The sequence below is a fragment of the Triticum aestivum genome, chromosome 7D (assembly GCF_018294505.1).
Source record: "Triticum aestivum cultivar Chinese Spring chromosome 7D, IWGSC CS RefSeq v2.1, whole genome shotgun sequence".
NCBI lineage: Eukaryota > Viridiplantae > Streptophyta > Magnoliopsida > Poales > Poaceae > Triticum > Triticum aestivum.
The window spans coordinates 367,280,092-367,307,695 of record NC_057814.1 but is presented as its reverse complement, the minus strand read 5'-3'; the positions used below and the strand labels follow the sequence as shown (position 1 = coordinate 367,307,695).

General features: G+C 44.2%; 2 protein-coding genes and 1 pseudogene across 2 annotated transcripts; 2 read left to right on the top strand and 1 right to left on the bottom strand.

Annotated features, from left to right (window-relative positions):
* The first annotated feature begins 3,651 nt into the window (after positions 1–3,651).
* On the top strand, positions 3,652–7,546 carry LOC123166105 (NADH dehydrogenase [ubiquinone] iron-sulfur protein 6, mitochondrial). Its single transcript, XM_044583868.1, has 3 exons — positions 3,652–3,893; positions 7,046–7,130; positions 7,264–7,546. The coding sequence occupies exons 1-3, from the start codon at positions 3,750–3,752 to the stop codon at positions 7,371–7,373; spliced, it is 339 nt and encodes a 112-aa protein (XP_044439803.1). The 5' UTR covers positions 3,652–3,749; the 3' UTR covers positions 7,374–7,546.
* Positions 7,547–7,838: 292 nt separating this feature from the next.
* LOC123166104 (secretory carrier-associated membrane protein 5) lies at positions 7,839–11,355 on the top strand. Its single transcript, XM_044583867.1, has 12 exons — positions 7,839–8,227; positions 8,842–8,943; positions 9,029–9,091; positions 9,237–9,270; positions 9,353–9,475; positions 9,708–9,770; positions 9,841–9,934; positions 10,034–10,079; positions 10,206–10,273; positions 10,356–10,404; positions 10,509–10,574; positions 10,948–11,355. Exons 1-12 carry the CDS (start codon positions 8,177–8,179, stop codon positions 10,978–10,980), a joined length of 792 nt encoding a protein of 263 aa, XP_044439802.1. The 5' UTR covers positions 7,839–8,176; the 3' UTR covers positions 10,981–11,355.
* Positions 11,356–11,917: 562 nt separating this feature from the next.
* Positions 11,918–27,604, bottom strand: part of LOC123171106 (choline-phosphate cytidylyltransferase 2-like) — a 51,297-nt pseudogene continuing 35,610 nt past the window's right edge.

The window sequence follows — 27,604 nt, the reverse complement described above, 5'->3', positions numbered from 1 at the left end:
AATCAAGAAAATGTAGTTTTTTTAGTTCTTATGTTATCAACCCAAATTTTCATCAATAAATTATCGCAAAACGCAAGGGGTATCCCCTAGTTTCTTAGATCTTAGATCCAAAACAATGTACCTTTTTAGGCAACCAAAACAATGTACCTGTAATCACACTGCCCACCCGGGCCATGCCTGGCGTGCCGGCCAATTAGCACGCGTGCCCGACACGTCATAGGCCCAACACGATATGTGGCTAAATGGATCGTGTATGGGTCGCGAGGATAAACCCATGTGCCGATATGACATGACAACCTTTTCAGATTATTTTTGATATATAAGCCCAAAAGCCCTCAAAACAGTCTAATTGGCCCAAAAGCACGCAACCCACAAGGAATTAACATGCCATGGTCCATTGTGTTTAACTAATGTGTCATGTTTCATCTAGAAGTGACAAATTCCTACACGGCGCCTTAACCACCCGTTATAATGTATTTCACAACTTGGCGCACACCCACCTCCGCTCTGGGCTGGACCATATACTCTTTTCTTCTTCTTCTTCCGTTTTAACCCCACAAAAATTGCATGCGAGGTGTGATTCGAACCCATAACCTCCTTGTCCAATGTTAGCTACGGTAGCCAACCAGACAACTCACCCCCATATGATTAGTTACATCCTTTTTATTCTTTTCTTCTCTTTTCCTTTTTTTTCTTGTTCCTTTTTTCTATTTTTTTCTTCAAAAAACCATGATTTGTTTTTGAAAATTCCGTGAACTTTCTATGAATTCATGATTTTTTGCAAATTTGCTGAATTGTTTTTGAATTAATGAACTATTGTTTTGAAAATCCATGAACTTTCTTCAAATTGATGATTTTTTTTAAAAAAATTGATGAACTTTTCAAATTTGATTTTTTTTTCAAATTGATGAACTTTTCTCATTTTTTGACCTTTTTTCAAAATCAATGAATTTTTTAAAACTTGTGAACTTTTTTCAAAATCACCATGAACTTTTTCGAATTCATGATTTTTTTAAATTCATGATTTTTTCTGATATTCATGAACCTTTTTCCAGTTTTGTGAACTTTTGTATTCATGATTTTTTTGGATATTTCTTTTTTCAAGAAGTCAACCGCGACCGAGCGAATAGTGCGACCGTTGGAAGAGTGACAGGTAGCCTTTGATACTGGGCTGTCCCAGATTGCAGGGCGCGTGGGCGCCGGCTCTCCGGCCGATCCTATATGACGCTCGTGCGCGTCCTGTCGTCGCTACTTCGCTGAAGCGAAACGAGCGACCGAGGCGACACAACCGGCCCACTTCGAACAAGCACCTAGTTTTCGGAACCTTCTAGTAGTTTCCCTGAACCGTTTTTTTTAAATTTTATCGATTTTGCTTTTTGCTTTTTTCTGTTTTATTTTTTTTATTTTTTCTTTCTATTTTTTCTGTTTCCGTTTCTTTTCATTTTTTCCTTTTCTTTCATTTTGTCATTTTCGTTTTTATTTTTATACTTTGTTTTCAAGAAAATGTTTTCAAATCCCAAATTTTGTTCGTGATTTCAAAAATTGTTCATAATTTAAAATTGTTGAGCGTATATCACAAAATGTTCAATGTGTATTTAAATGTTTGTTCAATGTATATCACAAAATTGTTCGATGTGTAGTTAAAAATTGTTCAGCGGATATTACAAAATGTTCAATGTATATTTAAAATTTGTTCATTATATATCACCAAAATGTTCAATGTATCATAAATATTGTTCAATACATATCTTAAATATTCAGTGTATAACAAAAAATTGTTAAGTGTATATTACAAAATGTTCAATATATATTTAAAAATTATTCATCGTATATATAGAAGTTCAATAAATGTCTGGTTTTTCAAAAAAATGTTCATGTTTCTTTTTATAAAATAACCACGTTTAAAAATTTTGTTCGAGTTTCAAAATTTGTTCAAGAAAACATTATTCATTTTCTAAAGGAATGATTAAAAAATAAATCTGCCGTTGTACAATACTTTTAGTTTAACGCTGTAATTTAACTCGACACGGCTATCCAGCTTAGGTCACGGGTTCGAATCCATCCATCACTACAATTTTTTGTGACATTTTTTTATTACATTCGCTTGTCGCCTGGTAATGGGCCGGCCCGTTTGAGCGAAAGGTCTTCATTGTGACGCTCAAGAGCGCTGAGCAGGAGCTCTCCGGTTCTCCTAGCCGGCGGTTAAGGAGGGAAAACCCTATTCGGCGCATTCTGCAGCAAGTTGTCGACCTACTGCACATGTTCGATAGTAAATGGGCCTGGCCAGTTAGCTCTTTTTTTAGGTGGGATAATTTTCCAGTTTTGGGAACATTTTGGACGGTTCCTGGCCGGTTTTGGGAACCTTCCAGAAGGTTCTTGAGCTGGGTTTTTTAGTTTTCTTTTTTGTTTGTTCTTCTTCTTTTCGTTTTTAGTTATTTATGTTTCTTTTTCTTGTTTTTTTCCTGTTTGTTTGTTTTCTTTCCTTTTCTTTTCTTCTCTTAAAGTAAATCAAAATATTCAAATTTTGTTTGTGTTTCCAAAAAATGTTCTCAAAACTAAAAAATTGTTCTCGTTACACAAAAAAGTGCAAAGCTTTCTAAATTCAGAAATGTAACGGATTTTAATTTTTTGTTCACGTATTCAAAAAATGTTCGTGCTTTCAAATTTGTTCGGAATTTTTCAAAAATTGTCGTCTGTTTCCGAATTTGTTCTCAAGATTCAAAAAATGTTCATGCTTTAAAAAATTGTTCGCGCTTCCAAATTTGTTCTCCGTTCCAATTTTTTTTTCAAGATTTAAAAAATGTTCATGCTTTAAAAAATTGTTCAAAAATTCCAAAAAAGTTCATATTTTCAAAAAATGTTTGGAAAATTCAAATTTTGTTCGTTTTCATATTGTTTGTGTTTGTGAAATAAAATGTTACGTTCAAAAAATTACTCAAAATTTGGAAAAAAATTGGGATTTTGTCAAACAGTGTTAAGTCCGGAACTATACTTAGTTTCTTGGAGGTTTTCGCTGTATTTCGGTCCATTCTATCGCAGTGGCTGGCACCTAGCTCGCGCAAGCTTGCGGACCCGTTTTCAATTCCTAGCCACCGCGCGCTACGTGTATTTGTCACAGAATGCGGCAGCGTCCCCTATTTGCTGCAGAATGGGGCAAATAGGGAGACCCGTTAACGAGCTCCCGTATAAGGGCACCACGCGTGCCGCCATGAGGGCACCTACAATGCAGGCGATAAGGACCGATGCCAGGGTGGGAATCCTGACCGTCTTGGGCAATTCCCACCCGATCCTGGGAAAATTGCTTGCGTCGATGCCAGACGTATCATCGGGCGCTTCAGTTTTTTCGTCGTGTAAACTGGCATAGACCCGAGTGGATGCCTACGTACAAAGCGTTGGAGGTAGGGACGCTAAGCAGGCGCTTATCCATAAATTTATTTTTAATTTACTATCCAAGCGCCAGGCGCCTCGCGTTGGTGATGCCCTGACACGACCCCATTCATAAACGGGCTACTGTGGGCCGTTCCGTACCAGGCACGTTAATGGGTCAGCCCGAGCTATCCCGGCCCATTTGGCCAGGTCTGCCTGTAATGACTTTTTAGTGTGAATAAAGTTACATGTATTTAAGTTCTCAAAAAAAAGTTACATGTATTATTTATGAACATAAATAAATTTGCAGGGCAAAAGAACTCGTCTCTATTTGCTCCCAAACTCACCCGAGACCTGCATACCCTTTCCCCCCGTCATCAGCCATGGCGACCGCAACGAGGCTGCTCCCGACGCTCCTCAGAACCCTAACCGGCACCCGCCACGCTGGCGCGGCGCGGGGCCTCGCCACGGAGAAGGCAGTCGGTGCTGCGGCCGTCGTTGGAAGCCACACCGCCAAATGGATGCAGGTACCCATCCCCTCGTCTCCGCTCTCTAGATTCCGATCCGGTTGGATCAGATTCCTAGGCCTCTAGAAGTTACCTCATTTCTCGTACGATCCACCCAATCCGGTGCGAAAGGTCGCGCCTTTTCGTGTCCAGCGTGGATTTTTGCGATCGGTATAGCGTGTGGCCCTTGTTTAGGTGCGTAGTTGCATGCTTAATTTTGGATTCCCCATTTAGCTTAGGTCAATCTTGGTGTTCCTTTGAGACACTTTTGGGCTGCTTGATGCTAGGTGTGTGTCTAATGGATTCAGCTGTTTTGTTGGTAGATCTGGATGTCTTAGATAACTCTCATCTTTCGGCTTGCTATGATAAGTGTAAGCTCGTTGATAGCACATGTTATGAGTGGATATATCTATTTGGTCCATTTCATTTTCAGATACTAATCATGTGATCAGTTTGGAACTCCCCACCCTTGTCATAAATTTGCTGACAGTGTTAGGAACGGTGATGCATCTATGAATTCTTACAACTGACAGCTATGAATCTGCACGTTGAACTGTACCAATTCCTCTGGTTGACCCATCCTTCAGTTATGAGCTAGCAGAGTCATGTAAACAATCTGCAGCTACAGCTAAACACATGAGCAAGTTGATGAGATCAACATTCTGTGAGTTTTTCTTTTTTTGAAATGGAGGCAAAAGATTTGCCTCATCCATTAATTAAGAAGAAGAGAACTGCACGGTTAATTAATGGAAAACCGGGTGAAAACCGTTACAATCCGCTGAGCGGCACACATAAGATAACCCACACACGCCGCTGTGAAGGAAGCCTAGTCGAGGTAGCACGGAGGTGTCATCGTCATCACTTCTCCCCTGGCACACGATATCATCATACCCACTCTTTGAGAAGCGACTCCGACTTCACCGCAGACGACCACCGAGCCAAGCCACACCATAGAGGCAGTGTGAAGCCACATGAAGATCCTGCCAATCACCCAGCAACCTGCGATGAGGACAACGCAGCTCCGATTCCGACGGAGAGCTATGAAGGAGAAATGTGCTAGGCTGGCGCTAGAAGATCGCCGAACAGACCACTTGCCACCCACCATCGTTGCCACATGCACCCCACGCCGCAGCTCTGACTTCAGAGTGACAGACAATCCGAGGCAAACTCGTGAACATGCCGGAGAAGAGCCGACTACCGCAGTCATTGCCGCGACCCCGACATCTCTCACCCTCATCATCGTTGCCACAAAAGCCTTGTCACCAACACTGCCATCTTCCACCGGCCACCGCAGCGACCACTGCGACGACCCCACCATCCTCACGCAACCACTGGTCCCTCCAGCCGGTCACCACTCCAAGAACGATGCCCCCAAGGGGGAGCATGACGCATGATGCCACTATCGTCCGATCACGAGCAGATCTAGGGTTTCCCCTGGAGTGGTCTGGATGGAGAGCCTGCACCGCGCCTCAACAACGTCTTCAAGAAGAAAACGATGCCTGCCTTGGCCAACAACCAGAAGCTAAGCTTTTGCTCGGCGCTGCCAGACCCTCCGCCTGCACAGAACAGCCAGACCACCAAACTGCCACTTGCCATTCCCGCCATCCGCAGCGACCCATCAGATGAGCCCAACCCAGGCCCATCGGCCATACAGGACCGACAAAACCCAGATCTGGTGGGAGGACCTCCCAGATCCAGGCCCACTGGAGCCTTCCGCCTTGCTGCCACTGCTGGCATGGCGGACCAGAGGCACGCCGCCGTGGAGCGTCGCACCGCACAGCCACTGCCACGCCTTGGCAGGACCCACGCTGCATCACGGAGGAGCAGCTTCATGTCGAAGGAGCCGCTGCCGCAGGAAACCACCTCATCCAGCCACCGCAGCCGTGCCCAGCACAGCGCCGTGATGAAGCGCAGGTCCTGCCAAGGCGTGGCGGTGGCTGTGCGCTGTGACGCTCCAGGGCGGCATGCTTCTGATCTTGTGAAATCGACATTTTGTGAGAGTAGCTACCAATATATCTGATGATCTTGTGAAATCGACAAGAAGTTTAAATGAATGAAGGTTCAGTGGGTTTAACGTTTGTGGACTTAGATTATCCCTGGTTAAGCTTTTGTAGTCATTTGCTTGATGAGATCTTCTGATCCTTTTGCTATTTCGTAATATGCAAGCTCATCCTGTTGTACTTTACTATTTCTATACATTGTTATCTTGTGTATCTTTCTAGTTTGTGTCCTTAGCTTTGGCTGAAGCATGACAGACCATTGATAGGTTCTTCCCAAGAGATGTGTATTGCTTGATTTCGTTTCATGACTTACAGATGTTTGACTGTCACATCTCTAGTTCTCCCTTCTACTATTGTTGATCAAGTGAAACTGTTCTCCCTTGCATTAAAAGATGGATCTTAGATACTCCCTCCGTTCCAAAATAATTGAAGTTCTAGGTTTGTCCAAAATTATTAAGTCTGACCAAGTCTATACAAAACTATATCAACATCTACAACACCAAATTTGCTTCATTAGATTTATTATGAAAAATATTATCGTATTATATATATTTGACATTCTAGATTTTTCTATTGACTTGGTCAAACTTAAAAGTTTTACTAAGGGATATCCTAGAACTTCAATTATTTTGGAACGGAGGGAGTAATTAATAATGGTTGCAAGTGCTAAAGATGTATGATATAATGAACTGTTCTTCCTATTGAATTTTTGCTATAATAATGCCACTGGCATCAGTAGAACACTGTCTTACCATACTTTGATAGTATGACTTTTGGTTTCTCCCATTTTCCAAGTAAAGATCAAATGATCAGTATTATTTTGAGGCTTTTCTGGCTATTGGACTATAGGTAGATTAGAAGTCTGTAGTTGAACAGACTGAAAACTAATGTTGCTTGAACTGTGGGATAGTCATCATTGAAAGTAAATTATCGAACTCTTGAATCTTAATATCCTTGAAGATACTAAAATTTGTGTTTATACTGTTGTACCAGTTAGTCAGGAAAAGTTTCAGGCCATGATAGAGCAGTTTAAGGAGTTTGTCATGTGATATTCACACCTTAAGTAGCATAATGAGCTGACATATGAGGTCTATTGATTGCATTGGGTGTTTTTTTCTGACTTGTTGTGTCATCACTACTTATAAAAAAAACCTTTCATTTTATTTATTGCAGGACACAAGCAAGAAATCTCCAATGGAACTTATCAATGAGGTGCCACCAATCAAGGTTGAAGGGCGAATTGCCGCATGTGAAGGGGGTAAATCAATCAAACACTTCCCACCTTTACACATTGTCACTGTCATGCTTTGGCCACACTGTTGCTTGCGAATGCTGATATACTCATGATGATGCATTTTCTGCAAAGCTGACTGTTTCCATTTGGATTACAGATAAAAACCCTGCCCTTGGCCATCCAATTGAGTACATCTGCCTTGATCTGGATGCACCTGCTGTGTGCAAATACTGCGGCCTTCGCTATGTTCAAGACCACCATCACTAAGTAGAGAAGATACCATCCTTTACCACAGCAGAATTTGGAGTTGCTGCATGCTCATTGGGTTCACAATGTATGCCAATGTACTGTGTATTGCGCTTGATGGCAAAATGTTGTCTGTGACTGTCATCCTACTTTTTGTAACACAATAATGTTGCATTAACTTCGAATTGATTTTCTGTAGCTGACATTTGTCGGCATTTGCCTGAATTAATGCACTTTCCGTATCAAACTCCCTGCACTCTGGATAAAAGGGTTGAGTGGGAAGGAACATGAAATTGATTTTAGAAGCTGCTTAGTGAACATTTGGCCATTGAAATCAATTCCCCTTTTTCCGTATGATGTTCCTTTGTGCTGGCCATCGAGATCATTTCCCTTTCTCCGTATGATGTTCCTTTGTGTTGTCCTGACCATTGTTTATTGGAAAATCATATGTTGGTTGCGGATATAGGAAGAACAAAAAGCATTTTATAACCCCTTGCTGTCTGTGACGTGCATGCCATAAACTGCTTAGAAGGAAAAACCAACCACCCATCTGGAATCGGAATGGAGGATTTTCTATAATTTTGCATGAATTAGTATCTTCTGAAATTCATGCATTTGCCACATTGAAGCGTAAAAGAAGACAAATATGTGAAGCACGGCGGACCTAGGGGCAAGATCGGAAGGTATTGACCGGTGCCAAGGTGCCAACGGCCACCATTAACTGAAAATAACCTTTCATTGGTCATGCACAACTTAGAATAGATTCTGGCCCATCCCAAAGGCAGACCACGAAGGGATTTATTCATGCCTTAGGGATCTTCTCAATGTCTCCTAGCACCTATCCGCTCGAAGACGAGAATGTCAATCCTACCGCGGTATTCCCGACTTCCCGTGTTTCTTGGTCATGTTCAGGTTTTGACGAGACATTTCCATTGCAAACATTCGAGTTTTCATGTCCAGATCAACTTTGGTTCAGAAAATCCGTGCCTTTTCCAATGATATTGTATTTTGGCTCTCACAATTGATTTTTTAATATAAGCCTCTGAATTGTATGCGCAGTTCATCCTACATCATTCTCTCCCCAAATCAAGAACTCGCTCTAGATCAAAATGCCCTAGTTAGGAAGATTATTTTCTAAAAAGAGAGAGAGAGAGAGAGAGAGAGAGAGAGAGAGAGAGAGAGAGAGAGAGAGAGAGGAAGATTTATCCTGTGATCTATGATGACAAGTTCTGCTTATGGTCTGGCTTCAGGGTTTCTTTCAGTGAATAGGTTGAAATTTTAGTCGCAACATTCAACTCTTATATCTTGAATTTCCATTGGTCGTATCTGATTTGATAATTTCTGATGTGTACTAATTTATTTATTTTACCCGAAGTAGTGTACATTAGTTCAGTATGCGGCCTGAGTCTAAGCAGGGTGTTATTTCAGTATATCACTTTCTAAGAATTTATTCAAGTATCAAGATGATACCATTTGCTGCGTATTTCAGAATTGGAAATCATCAGCACCAGCTCCAGCAAAGAAATCATGGATCCCAGCGGGCTTTGGAGGCAGCGGCAAGCATGACGCCACCATCGACATACCATTATATGTACATATATACTATGAGTCGTTGTCCATATAACATGATAATACAGTTTTTTTGGTACAGTTGATGATAAGTCCAATTCATGCAGGATCCGAAGAAGCGGGAGCAAGAGCTCTTATCATGGGAGGAGGATTTGAAGAGGAGGGAGCGGGTTCGATCACCTTTTTCACTTATACAAATCCTATAGTGTTCATTTCTGTAGATGAATATTTTAAAAAGAAACTATCATGTGAAGCTAACCAATTTGCTCAAAAGTGACTTAGAAAATTTTCTCAGAAGTGTAACATTCTTTGCAGGATATCATACAGAGGGAGAATGCAATGAACAGAGGTAGTTCTACTAGATCACCATTACATCTCCATCATGGTTTAATGTTTTGACCGCATTTTGAAAAACGCATCTGTTTGTGCAGCTGGTGTCACCATCGAAGTGAAAAATTGGCCACCATTCTTCCCTGTCATACATCATGACATAGCCAATGAAATACCAACCCATGCTCATCAGTTGCAATATTCAGCATTTGCTAGTTGGCTAGGTACTTCACCTTCCAACAATTTTCTCCAATTACTTGAGATTTAGGCTGGGTTCGGCAGCCCTCCACTCCTCGGTCACGGAGCGGAGCGGGCGGAGCATCGTTTTAGCTGCTCCATAAATTACAACTAGCTGCCTCTCCGCTCCGGAACGGAGTTGCGGAGCCGGAGGGAGTCCGAACAGGCTCTTATTGCTGATAGTTTTCACGCTTGTTCATCCGGCTGCTCTTTTTGCAGGAATTGTTGTATGTCTCAGTTGGAATGCATTTGCTGTCTTAGTTGAATCAATTCACGGGGAAGGTGCTAAATATTTTGCCTCACGAACATTTTTTTTTCAGTGTGCATCTTTTTCTTATCCTTTTTATGGCAGATATTGTCCTTTTTCTTCTTGCCATCATCTATGCGGCATTTGGATGTCCTCTTTCATACATCCTATGGTACAGGCCTCTGTACCAGGCCATGAGGTTTCTATTTTAACTACCAGCTCGAAGTAAATAATTGTTCAGACAATGCTCTGTGCAAATGAAAATTTGCTAACTGGATTCTCTTGTTTTGTAAGCCAGAACTGATAGCGTGGTGACATTTGCCCAGTTTTTCGTCTTCTACTCGGTAGTTTTATGCACTTAGCTGTCCGTATGCTAATAATCTAAACATCTGATTCTATTGCATTTTTCTCGATATTCATCTTTCATCCGTAACGTAAGATGAGCATAATGACAGCTTGATATGTGCCAGGTGCATGTTGGATTTTGTGTTATTGCTGCAATTGCTCCGCCGATAATATTCATGGGGAAAACTCTTACGTAAGTCTAATAACCACAATGCTGTTTTCTTGTTAAGTTTCCAACTGCAATAGTTCAGTACTGTTTCCTTACCTGAAATCAGGGGAATTCTTGTGGCTATCGATGTTTTAAACACGGATATGTTTGTCGGGGTACGTTCGTCTGCATTACATTATTATGGTTAACTATGAACATATAACTTCAGTGATGTAACTTGCCGTGGGCCTTAATTCTTGTCTGTTTTGGAGCAATGCAGGTACTTTATCTAATTGGATTTGTATTGTTCACGGCGGAATCTCTTATAAGCATTTGGGTGCTTGAGGTTGATGCACATTTCATCTCCTCATTTCTTTCAACACTTCTGTTGCCATAAAATATTTTGGCCTGGTTGTTACCACTATCGCTCTTATGAACTTGCTTGGTTGTGACGAAGCTCCAAAATCGGAGTCTAGTCTGCATGACTTATTCTTTGTCCCCTTGCATTCATTCATGTTAGTGACATCGTGATAGAAGGAAGAACAATAAGATAAAATTATATTTGGATGCTTCCTTACTTCCTAATCTTGTGCAACTACTAGAATGATCAGCTTTTGCTGTGTTTTTTCTCAAACTATTACGCACACAATTATTGAAACCACACAACTTTCCTGCATGGCCTGTTGACATCCTTAAAATTTACTCGTACTATTTTGCAGAGAGTATACATGTATTTTCGAGGGCACAGGTGAAGCCTAGCAATGAGACGATGAAATCATTCAAGGCAACTGTCTCCTCAACAGCAAGCATTCTGATGTAAAACACAAAGTTGACGGTGATTGTTGGTGAACTGCTTCTGCCGAATTCTTGCATATTCAGACATAGAGTGGAAATTGATTTAATCTCATAGTAGAAATGTGAATCAAGATAACAAGTACTATTTGATTCAACATGTTCGAAACAGAATGGTGGTACCAGATCCCATGCCTGCAAAACTTGCGGCATGTCTCCTGCCGATGTGCCAACGGTGAAGCGTGTTAGACAGTTCAGGCTTATGCAGGTTCTCCGGTCAAAGATGAAAGCATTTAGGATCTCTTTTGTTTTTCATTTGTATCTGATAAATCTGTACTGTTTTCTATAAATATTAATATCAGATTTGTTTCCTGAAAGAACATCTCTGAAGAAACAGATTACTCAATCGGCAGGTTTGAAATTAAGTTCTTTATTCCTGCACCTGGTGCACCGACTTTAATCTTCAGATAAAAATATATATTAACATGGATTCAGAAAATAGGCTAGTTCTAGCTTTTCTAAATCTGAAGAAACTATAAAAATGAATGGTGTCTTCGCAATAGTATCCAGTACTACCTGAAAATTTTATCCTTCTATCTTGATAAATGAAAGAAAAAGGGGAAGATTACAACTGGTGGTTGTTAGCGATAGCACATAGGTTGATAAAACATATTCATAAGATGAAGAACATGTCGTGCAAATCCAAGTTTATCCAGGCAATTCATTTAGGATGTAAGGTCCAAAATGAGCAACAGCATATCGAACAAGATTAATCAATCACCTGAAATATTTTTGTTCTGAATAATGCACAATCCCCTATTCTAAATAGATGTCCGACAGGGCTATAACAGCATTCTAATCTCATTGTACTACACATTACAGGAATACAAAACATCTTCATGAATCTGAGTCCGATTCAGAAAGGTTCGACTCCGACTTGGCTTGCCTCTTGAGCCCCTCCTGAATTCAATCTTTGATCGCAGTTTCCTGTCAAATGAACAAACCGAACACAATTCATGATCACAAGGCACTAGTGTGCTGACAAACTGTGGATAAGTTACTCGAGGATTATTACCATCATGTGGCAGCCTTCCTCGAACTTCTCAAGAAACCCGACGATCCAACGGTCAGCATTCTCCATCCACTCCACAGGATTGCTTCCAGCTATCTTTGCGGCGCTGTGAAACTGCATATGTAATAAATTTATTTTGTAAAATCACGCGAAGACAATGGTGGCTCTCCAGCACCGCGGCTCGTCTTCCACTGGAGGTGGCGCCGGTACGCTTGGTACAATGGTGGAGGCCCGGGTCGCGGCTTCCAAGGTCCTCCTGGCAATTTCATCGAGGGGGTTGCAGGCCCTAATAACCGGTATAACCGGGCAGGCCACCAAGGATTCCGCGGTGGGAGGGGTGGGGGTCGACGCCCGCTGTGACGCCCCCGATTCAATCGTACACTAATCATACACGCAAACGTGTACGATCAAGATCAGAGACTCACAGGAAGATATCACAACACAACTCTAAAAATAAAATAAGTCATACAAGCATCATAATACAAGCCAGGGGCCTCGAGGGCTCGAATACAAGTGCTCGATCATAGACGAGTCAACGGAAGCAACAATATCTGAGTACAAACATAAGTTAAACAAGTTGCCATAAGATGGCTAGCACAAACTGGGATGCAGATCGAAAGAGGCGCAGGCCTCCTGCCTGAGATCCTCCTAAACTACTCCTGGTCATCGTCAGCGGCCTGCACGTAGTAGTAGGCACCTCCGGTGTATAGGAGTCGTCGTCGACGATGGCGTCTGGCTCCTGGGCTCCAGCATCTGGTTGCGACAACCGAGAAAAAAGGAAAGTGGAAAAGAGGGAGAAAAACAACCGTGAGTACTCATCCAAAGTACTCGCAAGCAAGGATCTACACTACATATGCATGGGTATCTGTGTAAAGGGGCAATATCGGTGGCCTGAACTGCAGAATGCCAGAATAAGAGGGGGATAGCTGAAGGAAATATGCCCTAGAGGCAATAATAAAGTTATTATTTATTTCCTTATATCATGATAAATGTTTATTATTCATGCTAGAATTGTATTAACCGGAAACATAATACTTGTGTGAATACATAGACAAACAGAGTGTCACTAGTATGCCTCTACTTGACTAGCTCGTTGACCAAAGATGGTTATGTTTCCTAGCCATAGACATGAGTTATCATTTGATTAATGGGATCACATCATTAGGAGAATGATGTGATTGACTTGACCCATTCCGTTAGCTTAGCACTCGATCGTTTAGTATGTTGCTATTGCTTTCTTCATGACTTATACATGTTCCTATGACTATGAGATTATGCAACTCCCGTTTACCGGAGGAACACTTTGTGTGCTACCAAACGTCACAACGTAACTGGGTGATTATAAAGGTGCTCTACAGGTGTCTCCAAAGGTATTTGTTGGGTTGGCGTATTTCGAGATTAGGATTTGTCACTCCGATTGTCGGAGAGGTATCTCTGGGCCCTCTCGGTAATGCACATCACTTAAGCCTTGCAAGCATTGCAACTAATGAGTTAGTTGTGGGATGATGTATTACGGAACGAGTAAAGAGACTTGCCGGTAACGAGATTGAACTAGGTATTGAGATACCGACGATCGAATCTCGGGCAAGTAACATACCGATGACAAAGGGAACAACGTATGTTGTTATGCGGTCTGACCGATAAAGATCTTCGTAGAATATGTGGGAGCCAATATGAGCATCCAGGTTCCGCTATTGGTTATTGACCGGAGACGTGTCTCGGTCATGTCTACATAGTTCTCGAACCCGTAGGGTCCGCACGCTTAACGTTTCGATGACAGTTATATTATGAGTTTATATGTTTTGATGTACCGAAGGTTGTTCGGAGTCCCGGATGTGATCACGGACATGACGAGGAGTCTCGAAATGGTCGAGACATGAAGATTGATATATTGGATGACTATATTCGGACACCGGAATGGTTCCGGGGGTTATCGGATATATACCGGAGTACCGGGGGGTTACCGGAACCCCCCGGAGGCTATTGGGCCTCATGGGCCCAATTGGTGGAAGAGGAGAGGCGGCCAAGGGGCAGCCGCGCGCCCCTCCCCCCAAGTCCGAATTGGACAAGGAGGGGGGGGCGGCGCCCCCCCCTTTCCTTTCCCCCTCTCTCCTTCCCTCTCCTCTCCTAGTCCAACAAGGAAGGGAGGGAGTCCTACTCCCGGTGGGAGTAGGACTCCTCCTGGCGCGCCTCCTCCTGGCCGGCCGCACCTCCCCCCTTGCTCCTTTATATACGGGGGCAGGGGGCACCCTAGACACAACAATTGATCGTTTGATCTTTTAGCCGTGTGCGGCGCCCCCCTCCACCATAGTCCACCTCGATAATACTGTAGCGGTGCTTAGGCGAAGCCCTGCGTCGGTAGAACATCATCATCGTCACCACGCCGTCGTGCTGACGAAACTCTCCCTCAACACTCGGCTGGATCGGAGTTCGAGGGACGTCATCGGGCTGAACGTGTGCTGAACTCGGAGGTGCCGTGCGTTCGGTACTTGATCGGTCGGATCGTGAAGACGTACGACTACATCAACCGCGTTGTGCTAACGCTTCCGCTTTCGGTCTACGAGGGTACGTGGACAACACTCTCCCCTCTCGTTGCTATGCATCACCATGATCTTGCGTGTGCGTAGGAATTTTTTTGAAATTACTACGTTCCCCAACAGTGGCATCCGAGCCTGGTTTTATGCGTTGATGTTATATGCACGAGTAGAACACAAGTGAGTTGTGGGCGATATAAGTCATACTGCTTACCAGCATGTCATACTTTGGTTCGGCGGTATTGTTGGATGAAGCGGCCCGGACCGACATTACGCGTACGCTTACGCGAGACTGGTTCTACCGACGTGCTTTGCACACAGGTGGCTGGCGGGTGTCAGTTTCTCCAACTTTAGTTGAACCGAGTGTGGCTACGCCCGGTCCTTGCGAAGGTTAAAACAGCACCAACTTGACAAACTATCGTTGTGGTTTTGATGCGTAGGTAAGAACGGTTCTTGCTAAGCCCGTAGCAGCCACGTAAAATTTGCAACAACAAAGTAGAGGACGTCTAACTTGTTTTTGCAGGGCATGTTGTGATGTGATATGGTCAAGACATGATGCTAAATTTTATTGTATGAGATGATCATGTTTTGTAACCGAGTTATCGGCAACTGGCAGGAGCCATATGGTTGTCGCTTTATTGTATGCAATGCAATCGCCCTGTAATGCTTTACTTTATCACTAAGCGGTAGCGATAGTCGTAGAAGCATAAGATTGGCGAGACGACAACGATGCTACGATGAAGATCAAGGTGTCGCGCCGGTGACGATGGTGATCATGACGGTGCTTCGGAGATGGAGATCACAAGCACAAGATGATGATGGCCATATCATATCACTTATATTGATTGCATGTGATGTTTATCTTTTATGCATCTTATCTTGCTTTGATTGACGGTAGCATTATAAGATGATCCCTCACTAAATTATCAAAGTATAAGTGTTCTCCCTGAGTATGCACCGTTGCGAAAGTTCTTCGTGCTGAGACACCACGTGATGATCGGGTGTGATAGGCTCTACGTTCAAATACAACGGGTGCAAAACAGTTGCACACGCGGAATACTCAGGTTAAGCTTGACGAGCCTAGCATATAACAGATATGGCCTCGGAACACGGAGACCGAAAGGTCGAGCGTGAATCATATAGTAGATATGATCAACATAGTGATGTTCACCGTTGAAACTACTCCATCTCACGTGATGATCGGACATGGTTTAGTTGATATGGATCACGTGATCACTTAGAGGATTAGAGGGATGTCTATCTAAGTGGGAGTTCTTAAGTAATATGATTAATTGAACTTAAATTTATCATGAACTTAGTACCTGATAGTATCTTGCTTGTCTATGTTGATTGTAGATAGATGGCCCGTGCTGTTGTTCCGTTGAATTTTAATGCGTTCCTTGAGAAAGCAAAGTTGAAAGATGATGGTAGCAATTACACGGACTGGGTCCGTAACTTGAGGATTATCCTCATTGCTGCACAGAAGAATTACGTCCTGGAAGCACCGCTGGGTGCCAGGCCTGCTGCCGATGCAACTGACGACGTTAAGAACGTCTGGCAGAGCAAAGCTGATGACTACTCGATAGTTCAATGTGCCATGCTTTACGGCTTAGAACCGGGACTTCAACGACGTTTTGAACGTCATGGAGCATATGAGATGTTCCAGGAGTTGAAGTTAATATTTCAAGCAAATGCCCGAATTGAGAGATATGAAGTCTCCAATAAGTTCTACAGCTGCAAGATGGAGGAGAATAGTTCTGTCAGTGAGCATATACTCAAAATGTCTGGGTATAATAATCACTTGATTCAACTGGGAGTTAATCTTCCGGATGATAGCGTCATTGACAGAATTCTCCAATCACTGCCACCAAGCTACAAGAGCTTCGTGATGAACTATAACATGCAAGGGATGGATAAGACGATTCCCGAGCTCTTCGCAATGCTAAAGGCTGCGGAGGTAGAAATCAAAAAGGAGCATCAAGTATTGATGGTCAATAAGACCACCAGTTTCAAGAAAAAGGGCAAAGGGAAGAAGAAGGGGAACTTCAAGAAGAACAGCAAGCAAGTTGCTGTTCAGGAGAAGAAACCCAAGTCTGGACCTAAGCCTGAGACTGAGTGCTTCTACTGCAAGCAGACTGGTCACTGGAAGCGGAACTGCCCCAAGTATTTGGCGGATAAGAAGGATGGCAAGGTGAACAAAGGTATATGTGATATACATGTTATTGATGTGTACCTTACTAATGCTCGCAGTAGCACCTGGGTATTTGATACTGGTTCTGTTGCTAATATTTGCAACTCGAAACAGGGGCTACGGATTAAGCGAAGATTGGCTAAGGACGAGGTGACGATGCGCGTGGGAAATGGTTCCAAAGTCGATGTAATCGCGGTCGGCACGCTACCTCTACATCTACCTTCGGGATTAGTTTTAGACCTAAATAATTGTTATTTGGTGCCAGCGTTAAGCATGAACATTATATCTGGATCTTGTTTGATGCGAGACGGTTATTCATTTAAATCAGAGAATAATGGTTGTTCTATTTATATGAATAATATCTTTTATGGTCATGCACCCTTGAAGAGTGGTCTATTTTTGTTGAATCTCGATAGTAGTGATACACATATTCATAGTATTGAAGCCAAAAGATGCAGAGTTGATAATGATAGTGCAACTTATTTGTGGCACTGCCGTTTAGGTCATATCGGTGTAAAGCGCATGAAGAAACTCCATACTGATGGACTTTTGGAACCACTTGATTATGAATCACTTGGTACTTGCGAACCGTGCCTCATGGGCAAGATGACTAAAACGCCGTTCTCCGGAACTATGGAGAGAGCAACAGATTTGTTGGAAATCATACATACAGATGTATGTGGTCCGATGAATGTTGAGGCTCGTGGCGGATATCGTTATTTTCTCACCTTCACAGATGATTTAAGCAGATATGGGTATATCTACTTAATGAAACATAAGTCTGAAACATTTGAAAAGTTCAAAGAATTTCAGAGTGAAGTTGAAAATCATCGTAACAAGAAAATAAAGTTTCTACGATCTGATCGTGGAGGAGAATATTTGAGTTATGAGTTTGGTCTTCATTTGAAACAATGCGGAATAGTTTCGCAACTCACGCCACCCGGAACACCACAGCGTAATGGTGTGTCCGAACGTCGTAATCGTACTCTACTAGATATGGTGCGATCTATGATGTCTCTTACTGATTTACCGCTATCGTTTTGGGGTTATGCTTTAGAGACGGCCGCATTCACGTTAAATAGGGCACCATCAAAATCCGTTGAGACGACGCCTTATGAACTGTGGTTTGGCAAGAAACCAAAGTTGTCGTTTCTTAAAGTTTGGGGCTGCGATGCTTATGTGAAAAAACTTCAACCTGATAAGCTCGAACCCAAATCGGAGAAATGTGTCTTCATAGGATACCCAAAGGAGACTGTTGGGTACACCTTCTATCACAGATCCGAAGGCAAGACTTTTGTTGCTAAATTCGGAATCTTTCTGGAGAAGGAGTTTCTCTCGAAAGAAGTGAGTGGGAGGAAAGTAGAACTTGATGAGGTAATTGTACCTGCTCCCTTATTGGAAAGTAGTTCATCGCAGAAACCGGTTTCTGCGATGCCTACACCAATTAGTGAGGAAGTTAATGATGATGATCATGGAACTTCAGATCAAGTTGTTACTGAACCTCGTAGGTCAACCAGAGTAAGATCCGCACCAGAGTGGTACGGTAATCCTGTTCTGGAGGTTATGTTACTAGACCATGACGAACCTACGAACTATGAAGAAGCGATGGTGAGCCCAGATTCCGCAAAATGGCTTGAGGCCATGAAATCTGAGATGGGATCCATGTATGAGAACAAAGTGTGGACTTTGGTTGACTTGCCCGATGATCGGCAAGCCATTGAGAATAAATGGATCTTCAAGAAGAAGACTGACGCTGACGGTAATGTTACTGTCTATAAAGCTCGACTTGTTGCAAAAGGTTTTCGACAAGTTCAAGGGATTGACTACGATGAGACCTTCTCACCCGTAGCGATGCTTAAGTCTGTCCGAATCATGTTAGCAATTGCCGCATTTTATGATTATGAAATTTGGCAAATGGATGTCAAAACTGCATTCCTGAATGGATTTCTGGAAGAAGAGTTGTATATGATGCAACCGGAAGGTTTTGTCGATCCAAAGGGAGCTAACAAAGTGTGCAAGCTCCAGCGATCCATTTATGGACTGGTGCAAGCCTCTCGGAGTTGGAATAAACGCTTTGATAGTGTGATCAAAGCATTTGGTTTTGTACAGACTTTTGGAGAAGCCTGTATTTACAAGAAAGTGAGTGGGAGCTCTGTAGCATTTCTAATATTATATGTGGATGACATATTGCTGATTGGAAATGATATAGAATTTCTGAATAGCATAAAGGGATACTTGAATAAGAGTTTTTCAATGAAAGACCTCGGTGAAGCTGCGTATATATTGGGCATCAAGATCTATAGAGATAGATCAAGACGCTTAATTGGACTTTCACAAAGCACATACCTTGACAAAGTTTTGAAGAAGTTCAAAATGGATCAAGCAAAGAAAGGGTTCTTGCCTGTGTTACAAGGTGTGAAGTTGAGTAAGACTCAATGCCCGACCACTGCAGAAGATAGAGAGAAGATGAAAGATGTTCCCTATGCTTCAGCCATAGGCTCTATCATGTATGCAATGCTGTGTACCAGACCTGATGTGTGCCTTGCTATAAGTTTAGCAGGGAGGTACCAAAGTAATCCAGGAGTGGATCACTGGACAGCGGTCAAGAACATCCTGAAATACCTGAAAAGGACTAAGGATATGTTTCTCGTTTATGGAGGTGACAAAGAGCTCATCGTAAATGGTTACGTTGATGCAAGCTTTGACACTGATCCGGACGATTCTAAATCGCAAACCGGATACGTGTTTACATTGAACGGTGGAGCTGTCAGTTGGTGCAGTTCTAAACAAAGCGTCGTGGCGGGATCTACATGTGAAGCGGAGTACATAGCTGCTTCGGAAGCAGCAAATGAAGGAGTCTGGATGAAGGAGTTCATATCCGATCTAGGTGTCATACCTAGTGCATCGGGTCCAATGAAAATCTTTTGTGACAATACTGGTGCAATTGCCTTGGCGAAGGAATCCAGATTTCACAAGAGAACCAAGCACATCAAGAGACGCTTCAATTCCATCCGGGATTTAGTCCAGGTGGGAGACATAGAAATTTGCAAGATACATACGGATCTGAATGTTGCAGACCCGTTGACTAAGCCTCTTCCACGAGCAAAACATGATCAGCACCAAGGCTCCATGGGTGTTAGAATCATTACTGTGTAATCTAGATTATTGACTCTAGTGCAAGTGGGAGACTGAAGGAAATATGCCCTAGAGGCAATAATAAAGTTATTATTTATTTCCTTATATCATGATAAATGTTTATTATTCATGCTAGAATTGTATTAACCGGAAACATAATACTTGTGTGAATACATAGACAAACAGAGTGTCACTAGTATGCCTCTACTTGACTAGCTCGTTGATCAAAGATGGTTATGTTTCCTAGCCATAGACATGAGTTGTCATTTGATTAACGGGATCACATCATTAGGAGAATGATGTGATTGACTTGACCCATTCCGTTAGCTTAGCACTCGATCGTTTAGTATGTTGCTATTGCTTTCTTCATGACTTATACATGTTCCTATGACTATGAGATTATGCAACTCCCGTTTACCGGAGGAACACTTTGTGTGCTACCAAACGTCACAACGTAACTGGGTGATTATAAAGGTGCTCTACAGGTGTCTCCAAAGGTACTTGTTGGGTTGGCGTATTTCGAGATTAGGATTTGTCACTCCGATTGTCGGAGAGGTATCTCTGGGCCCTCTCGGTAATGCACATCACTTAAGCCTTGCAAGCATTGCAACTAATGAGTTAGTTGTGGGATGATGTATTACGGAACGAGTAAAGAGACTTGCCGGTAACGAGATTGAACTAGGTATTGAGATACCGACGATCGAATCTCGGGCAAGTAACATACCGATGACAAAGGGAACAACGTATGTTGTTATGCGGTCTGACCGATAAAGATCTTCGTAGAATATGTGGGAGCCAATATGAGCATCCAGGTTCCGCTATTGGTTATTGACCGGAGACGTGTCTCGGTCATGTCTACATAGTTCTCGAACCCGTAGGGTCCGCACGCTTAACGTTTCGATGACAGTTATATTATGAGTTTATATGTTTTGATGTACCGAAGGTTGTTCGGAGTCCCGGATGTGATCACGGACATGACGAGGAGTCTCGAAATGGTCGAGACATGAAGATTGATATATTGGATGACTATATTCGGACACCGGAATGGTTCCGGGGGTTATCGGATATATACCGGAGTACCGGGGGGTTACCGGAACCCCCCGGAGGCTATTGGGCCTCATGGGCCCAATTGGTGGAAGAGGAGAGGCGGCCAAGGGGCAGCCGCGCGCCCCTCCCCCCAAGTCCGAATTGGACAAGGAGGGGGGGGCGGCGCCCCCCCTTTCCTTCCCCCTCTCTCCTTCCCTCTCCTCTCCTAGTCCAACAAGGAAGGGAGGGAGTCCTACTCCCGGTGGGAGTAGGACTCCTCCTGGCGCGCCTCCTCCTGGCCGGCCGCACCTCCCCCCCTTGCTCCTTTATATACGGGGGCAGGGGGCACCCTAGACACAACAATTGATCGTTTGATCTTTTAGCCGTGTGCGGTGCCCCCCTCCACCATAGTCCACCTCGATAATACTGTAGCGGTGCTTAGGCGAAGCCCTGCGTCGGTAGAACATCATCATTGTCACCACGCCGTCGTGTTGACGAAACTCTCCCTCAACACTCGGCTGGATCGGAGTTTGAGGGATGTCATCGGGCCGAACGTGTGCTGAACTCGGAGGTGCCGTGCGTTCGGTACTTGATCGGTCGGATCGTGAAGACGTACGACTACATCAACCGCGTTGTGCTAACGCTTCCGCTTTCGGTCTACGAGGGTACGTGAACAACACTCTCCCCTCTTGTTGCTATGCATCACCATGATCCTGCGTGTGCGTAGGAATTTTTTTGAAATTACTGCGTTCCCCAACAATAGCTAGTCATGTCGAAGACTACGCTTCTGGCAGCCTCCATCTTGCAGCATGTAGAAGAGAGTAGATGGTAAGTTCACCAAGTATCATCGGATAGCATAAACCTACCCGGCGATTCTCCCCTCGTCGCCCTGTGTGAGAGCGATCACCGGGTTATATCTGGCACTTGGAAGGGTGTGTTTTATTAAGTATCTGATTCTAGTTGTCATAAGGTCAAGGTACAACTCCGGGTCGTCCTGTTACCGAGGATCACGGCTATTCGAATAGATAAGCTTCCCTGCAGGGGTGCACCACATTACCCAACATGCTCGATCCCCTTTGGCCGGACACACTTTCCTGGGTCATTCCCGGCCTCGGAAGATCAACACGTCGCAGCCCTACCTAGGCACAACAGAGAGGTCAGCACTCCGGTCTAAATCCTATGTGCGCAGGGGTCTGGGCCCATCGCCCATTGCACACCTGCATGTTGCGTACGCGGCCGGTGAGCAGACCTAGCAACCTCCATTACAAAGGAAGTTGCGTTACGCGGTCCAACCCGGCGCGCGCCGCTCAGTCGCTGACGTCACGAAGGCTTCGGCTGATACCACGACGTCGAGTGCCCATAACTATTCCTGCGTAGTTGGTTAGTGTGTAAAGGCCAGTGGCCAGACTCAGATCAAATACCAAGATCTCGTTAAGAATGTTATTTTGAAGTAACCACGGATGCCGACCAGGGCCAGGCCCACCTCTCTCCTAGGTGGTCTCAACCTGCCCTGTCGCTCCGCCACAAAGTAATAGTCGGGGGCCGTCGGGAACCCAGGCCCACCTCTACCGGGATGGACCCACCTGTCCTTTCAGCCCCCACATCGGAATCACTTGCAGGTACTCTACGAGCCGACCCGACTTTAGTCACCACCTGTATCATATAATATGTATGTAAGTATATACCCGTGATCACCTCCCGAGTGATCACGGCCCGATAGTATAGCATGGCAGACGGACAAGAATGTAGGGCCACTGATGGAATACTAGCATCCTATACTAAGCATTTAGGATTGCAGGTAAGGTAACAACTGTAGCAACAATGACAGGCTATGCAACAGAATAGGATTAACCGAAAGCAGTAACATGCTACACTACTCTAATGCAAGCAGTAGAGAGAAGGAATAGGCGATATCTGGTGATCAAGGGGGGGGGGGGCTTGCCTGGTTGCTCTGGCAAGAAGGGTTTGTCGTCGATGTAGTAACAGGGGTACCGGCATCGGTCTCAGGGTCTACTAAAAAGAAGTAACGGAGGGGCAACACAATAAATAACAGAGCAATCAAGCATCACAAAGCATAACATGACAAACGCGGTGCTAGATGTGCCCTAACGCAGTAGTAGGTGATATCGGCAAAGGGGGAAAACATCCGGGAAAGTATTCCCGGTGTTTGACGTTTTCGGAGAGATGAAACAGAGGTGGATTGTTGCATGTTCTCTATGCTAGGGATGTGTGGCTGACGAACGGAGAGTGTATCCGCATTCGTCTCGTTGTTCTGAGCAACTTTCATGTACAAAGTATTTTCATCCGAGCTACAGATTATTTTATATTAATTTTTAAAGTTTTAATTCATTTTCTAAATTTAACAGATTTAATTAAATCCGAAAATAATAAGGTTAATTGCTAGATACACCCAAAAGTTTACCCAGCCAAGTGTTGGAGTGGCTGACAGTGGGACCCGGTTGACTGCTGAGTCAGCAGTCAACTGTGGACCAGTTGACTGGTCAAACTGACCCGAGGGCCCATCAGTCAGTGACTATTAGAGTTAACAGCGAATTAAATTGATTTTAACTAAGTTAATTAGTAGGCGGGGCCAACCTGTCAGTGGGTCATTAGTTCAGAGAGCTCATTTCAATTGCACAGGTTATTTAGCGACGTGGACCCCACATGTCAGTGGCACATAGGCCAATTAGCACGAGGCTAATGATGTCCATGTTGGCACTATATGGTGGCGATGGCAGAGCGCGCCGGCGATGACCGTGTGCTCGTCTCCGGCGACCGTTGGCCGCGCAGAGGGGTGCTACGGGCAGCTGGGAGAGCGCCGCAACCAGAGGCACGAGGGGCCGGTGCTGGGGTGGCCGGTGACGAGGTTTGGCGGCGGCGGGCGGGCAGCAGCGAGGGGGAGCGGGGACCGTCCATGGCCGGGCTTGGTCAGAGGGGGCACGGGTGGACGAGCGCCCGTGCGGGGCCAGCAACAAGTAACCGGAGGGGAGGGTTGCGATGCGTGCGCAGGGCAGAGGCGGGCTACAGTGACGGGTGCGGGTCTGGCTACGGCCGTAGGCGGGGCTGGGCAAGGCCTGGAGGCGATGCGTGTGGCCGGAGTGCGTACGGGGCGGTGGTGGCCGCGAGCGGGCGCCGGAGCGCGTGCGCGACAAAGAGGAGGGGAAGGCGGGGAGGTGTTCCTCACCCCCGTTGTAGAGGTGCGGGCGGCGTGGCTCGAGGAGGAGGACGAGGAGGCGATGGCGACGGTGGGCGGCTCCGGCGAAGCAATGGCGGTACGAGGCAGCGACGGTGTGCGGCGGCGGCGGCGGGGGCGCCCGGGGCGCGGCCCAGATCCAGTCGGGGAGGTCGAGGTGGAGGATGGGGCGTTAGGGCATCGAGCGACACCGACGACGGCAAGGGGCGACGGAGCGCCGCGGTGGTGCCGAAGGCAGCGAGCGGCGTCGAGGGCGAGCCCCTGGATCCAGAAGGGATCGAACAGAGGAGGGGAGAGGGGATCGCGCGTGAGCGAGTGGGAGGGGTAGCAGTTAGGGTTTGCTGGGAGGGGGTCATGTAGGTTGGTGTGGGTGTGGGCCGGTCTGGGGTAGTGGCCAGCTGGGCCGAAGCCCAGATGGGTGGGGGGGGGGGTTCTTTTGTTTATTTTGGGTTTTCTTTTCTCTTTTTTTATTTAGTTTTACAAAAACTCTTACCACGTCGTACCTAAATTTGTATAATTAAATATATTACTGCTATAATGATCATGTCACATTAATAAAAGTAGTTTGTATTTGTTTATTAATTTAAGAGCATGTAATTAATAGTTTTACCATTGCCTTATTTATTATAGTGCATTTAACTACTTTATCAAAGTGTGACTTCTCTACCATAACTACCTATGCAATATTTGTCACCTCTAGAACATTTTAGTTTTAAAGTTGGAAATTTTTTGTTGTTTGCCTATATTTTAAATTTGAATTTGAATCGTTTTTGAACCATCGCGAGGTTAACAAAAATGATCGTGGTGACGTGGCATAATTAGTAGGGAATTACTGTGGCCTGATTATCCGGGCGTCACAATTCTCCTCCACTACAAGAAATTTCTTCCCGAGATTTAAGAGGTAGAGTAAGGGGGAAAGTCTGGTTACGAAATTCTAACGGATCTTCTCGGTCTTGGTTGCTCTTCTCAAAGAGTTTGCTCCATGATGTTTATCCCTCCATTCCTCTACTTCTATGCGTCAGGACGAAGTTGTCATCCTTTCTTTGGGAACTCCATTGTACTTACGTAAAATGATGAGGGGTAACTCGAAAGAATGGAACTCTGCACGGTTGCTTATCCGGTAGATAACATTAGGGAAGGTGGCGAAAAGTAACTCTCGAATTGAAACTTAAGAAATTATCGATAGCAAAGTAAGAAGGTGCAAAGTAAAAGTTTCAAGTGCATAGGCAATCGTTCGTTGCCTGATACGAAATGTGAAAGGGGTTCAGAGCAATGGGAATAAGTATTGCGTTTGATACCAGAATAGATCACTAGGCAGGTGGCCCGTGAACTATATATGAAGTCAAGCTCTAGGAATAACTTTGGCAACAGGGTGTACAGGAGAGTCAGATTTCGATCCTCGGACCTGTGGGTTATGGGCCCACCATGTGGTTTAAAGTAGAAAGGGGGCCTGACATCTTGCACGGTCACGATAGGCATGTCAGAGGGTAGCCTGTCAGTTATGTCGGCAACAACATAGATACCAAGGCGAGGGACGAAGAGAACCATTTTCTGCTCGTTGAACGAGGCGGACCAATAGGCAAAGTTCTCATCCATCGGTGGTTACCGAAATGCTATCGACAAATGCAACAGGGTCTTACTGACACGGTTGTACACCAAGGTGTTTACATAAGCAGAAGAATATTGTTGCTTAGATCATATGGATCACAAGGAAGGTTAACAAATCAATGGAAAGGAAAATGTGATCAGCAGATCAAATAGAACAATGGAAAGGAAAATGTGTTTGACACATATACCAGGGGTATACCCTTCCCAAGGACAAGCAGAGCAAGATATCCACGACAGGATAGAAAGTAGAAACCATTTAGGTAAGGGGAGAGGAATTTGATGACTATACCCATACAAAGGTGTTTTGGATAATTGATAAAGAAAAGATAACATTTTGCTTCAACTGTTCTTATTGAAGATCGGAGTACCACACACATGCTTCGAGATAGCTTTGACATGGTCTTCAAGCAAGGTCGGACCTTGGATACTCAAAGGATTCATCAGGAACAACTTATAGATAAGTCTTACAATTTCCTCATGGAAGAATGGTTAACCTAGCTAAAAAGGAAACTATAACAATAGGTCCTCCGGCTAGGTGTGCTGCATGACATCATATTACCGGGTCATATAAAGACCAATGATATAACTCTTGGATATATGTTCCAACCATCATATCTGACCGAGATTCAGATCTGATTGGTATCAGGATACCTCAGACTCAGGATGCCCGAGGAGAAAAGGTGTGACACAAGTTGACGAGATGACATCAAAGATTCTCGGGAAATGAACTATGGAAGCGAGTTCCGAAACAAGAGTTCATCTTTAACCAAGGAGAGGAAAAGGATGTGGCTGATGGACTCAACGACAATTTATCGAGATTTTCAAAAGATGGGTTTCCACAATTATGTGAACAAGGAGATAACATTTGTCAGATCAAATGATATAATGATTTATGACCGAGGAAAACATACACAATTAAACATTGGTTGAAAGGTGCACCCAAAATATGGGCTTAGGTAGCACGGTCAAATTAGAATGGTGATTCTATAACCAGTAGTCTAAGAACGAACGGTCAACCACAACTTCAAAGCAATAGGGTCGCTAGAAGTATAGAATCCAAGCAGCACCGTTCACTTGTTGGTGTCCCAGTTAGAATCAACACGGGGACCAAGAAACAATGGTGATGGTGTGAAGTATCATAATACCAAGAATTATTTAAGAGGTGGAGCAATTCTCACAACATTCTTGATATAAAAGATGATAATAATCCAAGGTGGAACATAATACAAACTGGATAGCAAGTTGCATCCATAACATGAACAAGTTTGTGATGAAAGGAAGGTAAAGATGTTGTCGATGGTAACTCAAATTACCAAGGGACGAGGATGGCACTTAACATCATGAATTTGATTGATATCCTGGAAGGAGTCAAAATGTTGATGATGATCACGACAAATTTTGTCGAGAGGCTCCATGAAGATGTAATCGATCGGTGACGACATCAAGCCAAGGGAATGGTGAAGCAAAAGGCTATTATAAACATAGATAAGATGTCATCTCGGGATTCAGAGTTGTCTCTCAAGACAAACAATATGATGGTGAAAGTTTGATGTAAGCTTAGAGCACTGTCGGGATTGTGTCCCGGGGATGAAGGACATAGGTAGAATGGTCAAGCAGTCAGCCTGACGATGAAGATGTAGTCAATCAGCTGGGAATGACACGATCGAGTACAAACTCGTAAGCAATGAAGATTACTAATAGTTGTTGAATCACGGTGCGGACTCGATTCAGTTGTCGGTGTCCTTGAGGGGTTCTAACTACTCAGAATCCGTTGGAAAAATGGAATCGGCAAGAATATTAGTTGATGAAGAACTCTTAAGAAGTT

What these genes read in the sequence shown, in the direction of transcription:
- LOC123166104 (XM_044583867.1), top strand. Translation starts at nt 8,177, where the DNA reads ATGTCTCCTAGCACCTATCCGCTCGAAGACGAGAATGTCAATCCTACC. An exon ending in ATTTGAAGAGGAGGGAGCGG is followed by an intron (nt 9,092 to 9,236) that starts GTTCGATCACCT and finishes CATTCTTTGCAG; the next exon opens with GATATCATACAGAGGGAGAA. An exon ending in CCTCTGTACCAGGCCATGAG is followed by an intron (nt 9,935 to 10,033) that starts GTTTCTATTTTA and finishes TTTGTAAGCCAG; the next exon opens with AACTGATAGCGTGGTGACAT.
- LOC123166105 (XM_044583868.1), top strand. Translation starts at nt 3,750, where the DNA reads ATGGCGACCGCAACGAGGCTGCTCCCGACGCTCCTCAGAACCCTAACC. An exon ending in ACACCGCCAAATGGATGCAG is followed by an intron (nt 3,894 to 7,045) that starts GTACCCATCCCC and finishes TATTTATTGCAG; the next exon opens with GACACAAGCAAGAAATCTCC. An exon ending in AATTGCCGCATGTGAAGGGG is followed by an intron (nt 7,131 to 7,263) that starts GTAAATCAATCA and finishes TTTGGATTACAG; the next exon opens with ATAAAAACCCTGCCCTTGGC.